Below are 6,000 nucleotides of genomic sequence, written 5' to 3' on the forward strand. Positions count from 1 at the left end.
CATAGCTAGGATTCCAAAAACATCTCAGATGTCCATGCCAGGCTAGAAAGGCAGAGCTGCCTCACTGCCTGGGTGCAGGAATCAGGAATTTGGGGATTTAATCCAGGCTCTGTCACCAGCAGGAGCTCTCTGGAACAGCTCTCCTGTGCTGGTACAAGGGTCATCATTGTGCTCCTGGGAGTGATCCCTGTGTCCCAGGAGCATTCCCTGTGCTCCTGGGAGTGATCCCTGTGTCCCAGGAGCATTCCCTGTGTTCCTGGGAGTGATCCCTGTGTTCCAGGAGCATTCCCTGTGCTCCTGGGAGTGATCCCTGTGTTCCAGGGAGCATTCCCTGTGCTCCTGGGAGTGATCCCTGTGTCCCAGGAGCATTCCCTGTGCTCCTGGGAGTGATCCCTGTGTTCCAGGGAGCATTCCCTGTGCTCCTGGGAGTGACCTGGGAGTGATCCCTGTGTTCCAGGGAGCATTCCCTGTGCTCCTGGGAGTGATCCCTGTGTTCCAGGAGCATTCCCTGTGTTCCAGGGAGCATTCCCTGTGCTCCTGGGAGTGTTCCCAGCCCTCATGCAGCACAGAGAACGCACAAGGAGCAAGGAATGGCCCAGGATTAACTCCACACCACTCAACAATGCACCAACCTGCCAACAGCCCTTAAATCTCTGGGGATTTCCCTTACAAAAAAATTAAGGATATGAGTGCCCAGGAGCCAAAATGGTGGCAATTTATGCAACCTCCCAGCTCTGCAAAACAATGCTGAGGATGAAGCTCCATCCTCTTCCTCAGCTGCAGCATCCAAGCCTGGAAAAAGAGGGATCAACCCGGGACTAACGGCACCCAACGCCAGAGAGACGCACGTGGAAGCTGAGCAAAGTCCCTGCTTCCCTGAGAGAAATGAGTTTGTAGAGCATTTTTAAAGCTTAATAGAAAGTTCACAGAGTGTATAACCAAACATTTCCCAAAGCGGCCAGGGCTGGAACAAAGCTCTCCCTCGCCGGAGCGATGCCAGGGCTGGACGTGCCTCGCTGTGACATTTCAGCAGCGGGCACGACCCCACGTGTGTCAGCGCTGCCGCGGACGTCAGCCGGGCCCGCACCGTGAATGGCCCGATTGATGCCGGGAGGGCAGCCCCGGGAGGGGACCGGGCCGAGGGCAGCCCCGGGAGGGGACCGGGCCGAGGGCAGCCCCGGGAGAGAGCCGGGCCGAGGGCAGCCCCGGGACGGAGCCGGGATGAGGGCAGCCCCGGGAGGGGACCGGGCCGAGGGCAGCCCCGGGAGAGAGCCGGGCCGAGGGCAGCCCCGGGAGGGGACCGGGCCGAGGGCAGCCCCGGGACGGAGCCGGGCTGAGGGCAGCCCCGGGAGGGGACCGGGCCGAGGGCAGCCCCACGCTCAGGGCCGGGCCGAGGGCAGCCCCGGGAGGGGACCGGGCCGAGGGCAGCCCCACGCTCAGGGCCGGGCTGAGGGCAGCCCCGGGAGAGAGCCGGGCTGAGAGCACACACACGCTCAGGGCCGGGCTGAGGGCACACACGCAGAGCTGCACTGAGGGCACACACCCAAGGCTGGACTGAGGGAACACGTCCATGGTCGGATTGAGGGCACACACACCCAAGGCTAGACCGAGGGCACACGCTCAGGGCCGGACTGAGGGCACACATCCATGGCTGGACTGAGAGTACACGTCCACGGCCAGACTGAGGGCACACACCCAGGGCCGAACTGAGGGCGCGCACACACACATCCATGGCTGCACTGAGGGCACACACATGTCTATGGCTGCACTGAGGGCACACACACAGGGCTGCACTGAGGGCACACGCTCAGGGCTGCACTGAGCGCACACACACATCCATGGCTGGACTGAGGGCACACACATGTCTATGGCTGCACTGAGGGCACACACACGTCCATGGCTGCACTGAGGACACACGCTCAGGGCTGCACTGAGCGCACACACACATCCATGGCTGGACTGAGGGCACACACATGTCCATGGCTGCACTGAGGGCACACACACGTCCATGGCTGCACTGAGGACACACGCTCAGGGCTGCACTGAGCGCACACACACATCCATGGCTGGACTGAGGGCACACACATGTCCATGGCTGCACTGAGGGCACACACACGTCCATGGCTGCACTGAGGGCACACATGTCCATGGCTGCACTGAGGGCACACACACGTCCATGGCTGCACTGAGGGCACACACCCAGGGCTGCACTGAGGGCACACACACGTCCACGGCTGCACTGAGGGCACACACACGTCCACGGCTGCACTGAGGGCACACACACGTCCATGGCTGCACTGAGGACACACACACCCCCAGGGCTGCACTGAGGGCACACGCTCAGGGCTGGACTGAGGGCACACACACACCCAGGGCCGCACTGAGGGCGATTGTGCGGCCGCCGTGGCGCTGGAAGCCCGCAGGCTCCGAGCTCCTCGTGCGTCAGCTGCGCTCCGGAGGGTGACGCGGCCGGAGAAGAAAGAGACTCAGAATTCCCCGGAGTTCCCCCGCTCGCCAGGCAACTGCTGGAGCTCTGGATGCCAAGAGTTTTAGATTTTTTGTACAGACTCTGATCCCCAGGACAGCACTGCATTTGACCTGAGGCTGTGGAGAAGGTTTCCAAAATTGATTAATAACACTGAGATTACAGGTGTGGAGTTGTCAGAAGTGTGTGATATCACAGCGTGGAAAACTCAGAGTTAGGGGTTTTAGAATATAGTAATAACTATGGAGCAAGATGGAGGTTTTAGGCCAGCAGCAGGTTGTTCTTCTTTGCCTTCTTCTTCCTTCTTCTCCATGGATTTGGGTGGTATTTGTAATTGAACAGACAAGTCCACAGTGCAGACTTTGAGGGATCAGTTATTGGGTTAAAAGTGAAAATAATTTAGGTAAAATTTCTTAATTGGATAGATTAACCTTAAACAAGAGATAGTTAACCATTTTGTGCCTTGCTAATGAAAGACTGCAGAACTCATTGCTGTGAGACTGCAACTGATAAGAAAAAATAAACATCAGAGTCTAAACTATCATCTCAAGTACCTTCAATCCCAACCTCAACAGAGGTAGAAAAAGGAAGCCAAAATCCAGCAGACAACAACCTTGGATTCCTCCCCAGAAAGAGGCAAAACCAGCCAATCTCCCAGAGAAAGGGCTCCCAGAAAAAGCCAGGTGTGTTGGGGTGGCAAGGGACAGTCCCTGGGCTGGATGGACACCAGGAATTGCACGTGGAAGTGTGGATACCCTGCATCCAAATGATTCCAACGCATGAAGGGATTATTTATCCCCCACACTTTGGCTCTGAAGCTTCTCCTGGACCAGAGGGTCCCTTCCAGAGTCCCTTCCCTCAGGCTTCCTGGGAAAAGTTGGCTCCAAAACCTCATTAGCCAACACTGACCATAACTGCTGATGTTTTGAGATGAGTAAAATAAAACCAAAGTGATTCCAGGGGATAAATGTGTATTTTTAGCCCAAATGCCCAGTTTTAATCAGTACCTGTGTGTGCCTCATTACATTCTTGGAGTACATTTCCAAACCACAACTACACAGCTCCCAGCCCAAAGAAATTTTCCATTGTCACCACGGCACTCAACCTTCCAGGCAAGGAAAAGCCCTTTTAGCTCTTGATCCATCCCATCCTTTGCCTCTCACAACACTGCTGGATCTCCAGAACTACCCAGGATGAGAAACCACACACAGCAGTCCAGATTAATTTCTAACATTATTGATTTCTAATACAATTCGAATAAATAAGCACCAATGTGTCCAAACTGAGCCCTCATCAGTTTGATTCAAACACATGGGAATTCCTCTTTCCCCTTTTTTAAAGGAACAAGCTTTACTTTCACGGAGTTGAAGGTGGTTTTGCAGCATTTCAGAGCCAATGGGGACATTGGGGGACCCTCCTTGTACCTCCAGCAGCACCTGGGCAGGGAGGGGGAGCGGTGGGAAGGGGGCAGGGGTGCTGTGGGGGGCACCGGGGAGGGCTGGGAGGGTGCTCGCCTGTGGGGTGGCCACAGGGACAGCAGGGACAAGCCTGGCCAGCACTGGGGCAGCCACCAGGACAAACCTGGCCAGCACTGGGGCAAACCTGGCAAGGACCAGGACAAACCTGGCCAGGACTGGGATTCCAGCAGGACAAACCTGGCCAGTGCTGGGGATTCCAGCAGGACAAACTTGGACAGGATTGGGACAAACCTGATCAAGACAGGGAACCCTACCAGGGCCAGCACCAGGACGAACTTGGCCAGCACTGGGGATTCCAGCAGGACAAACCAGGCCAGGACTGGGACAAACCTGGCCAGCACTGGGGATTCCAGCAGGACAAACTTGGCCAGGACTAGGGCAAACCTGATCAAGACAGGGGACCCTACCAGGGCCGGCACCAGGACAAACCTGGCCAGAACTGGGACAAGCCTGGCCAGCACTGGGATTCCACCAGGACAAACTTGGCCAGCACTGGGGATTCCAGCAGGACAAACCTGGCCAGGACTGGGACAAACCTGGCCAGGACTGGGACAAACCTGATCAAGACAGGGGACCGTACCAGGGCCGGCACCAGGACAAACCTGGCCAGGATTCCAGCAGGACAAACATGTCCAGGACTGGGACAAACCTGGCCAGCACTGGAGATCCCAGCAGGACAAACCAGGCCAGGACTGGGGACCCCACCAGGGCCAGCACCAGCTCGGTTCCAGGGCCAGCACCGGGGCCCCTCCAGGCCTAGCAATGGGGCCAAGCCAGGCCAGCCCTGTGAACCCACCGGCTCCGCTCCAGGGCCTGCACCGGGGCTCGCACCGGGGCTCGCTGCGGGCCCGTCCCCGGCTCCTCCTCACCCGCAGTGCCCACGGTGAGGAGCCGGGACCCGGCTCCGGTTCCCCCGCCCTGCCCCGCCGGTCTCGGTTCCTCCTCCCTGCCCCGGTCCCGGCGCCGGCGCTCCCGCTCCCCTGCCCTGCCCCGGTGCCGGCTCCCCCTCCCTGCCCCAGTCCCGGCGCTCCCGCTCCCCCGCCGTGCCCCGTCCCGGTTCCTCCGCCCGGTCCCGGTGCCGGCGCTCCCGCTCCCCCGCGCTGCCCCGCTGCCGGTCCCGCTGGCCGGTCCCCCGCCCTGTCCCGGTGCCGGTGCCGGGGTCCCCCCGCACTCACCAGCTCATCTTCCCCCTCCGCCCCGCGCCGCTCCCGGAAGCGCCGCCGCTCCTGGCCCCGCCCCTTCCGGCGGCCGCTCACCCCCGGGGCCGCGCGCCGCGGTGACGCCACGCGGCGGGGGCGTGACGTCACACCGCGGGGGGAGAGTGACGTCACGGGCAAGGCGCGCGGGGAGAAGAGCCCGAAATTCGCCCGGTTTCGGTGCAAGGGCTGGGAATGGGGCGGGACGGGGCGGAGATAAACCGCTGGGAGCTGTGGAGCGTGCCCGGGGGGGGCCGGGAGGAGGAAGTGCCGGGATCACCCCTGGGTGGGAATGGAGGAACTGCCGGGATCACCCCTGGGTGGGCAGGAATTGCCGGGATCACCCCGGGGTGGGAATGGAGGAATTGCCGGGATCACCCCTGGGTGGGAATGGAGGAACTGCCGGGATCACCCCTGGGATGGGCAGGAAGGAATTCCACGGATCACCCCTGGGTGGGCAAGGAGGAGGAATTGCCTGGATCACCCCGGGGTGGGAATGAAGAAGGAATTGCTGGGATCACCCCTGGGTGGGTGAGGAGGAACTGCCAGGATCACCCCTGGAGTAGGCGAGAGCACGGGGAGGGAATGCCCAGGAACATCCCAAAAGTGGGTGAGGGCAGGAGCGTGCAATGCCCAGGAGCAGCCCGGAGTGGGCAGTGGCACCGAGAGGGGGGCCCAGGGTTATTCCCTGGGGGGGGCGAGGGCACAGGGAAGGGATTCCCAGGGACATCCCGGGATGGGCGTGGGCAGGGGGTGCCCAGGGACACCCTGGGCAGGGGGAGGAGCAGGAGGAAATCCAAGGGACATGCATCACCTTTGGAATGGCAGGAGCGCCCAGTTT

The 6,000-nt window shown here is 60.5% G+C and overlaps 1 protein-coding gene across 1 annotated transcript in view; it reads right to left on the minus strand.

Moving 5' to 3' along the window:
- BIN3 (bridging integrator 3) overlaps positions 1 to 5,234 on the minus strand; it is a 42,329-nt gene extending 37,095 nt beyond the window's left edge. The window contains exon 1 of the mRNA XM_064400345.1: positions 5,139 to 5,234. Within this exon, the coding sequence (XP_064256415.1) occupies positions 5,139 to 5,146 (8 nt within the window). The 5' untranslated portion in view covers positions 5,147 to 5,234. The remainder of the gene's footprint in view (positions 1 to 5,138) is intronic.
- Positions 5,235 to 6,000: the final 766 nt, after the last annotated feature.

This window comes from Passer domesticus, chromosome 28 (assembly GCF_036417665.1).
Source record: "Passer domesticus isolate bPasDom1 chromosome 28, bPasDom1.hap1, whole genome shotgun sequence".
NCBI lineage: Eukaryota > Metazoa > Chordata > Aves > Passeriformes > Passeridae > Passer > Passer domesticus.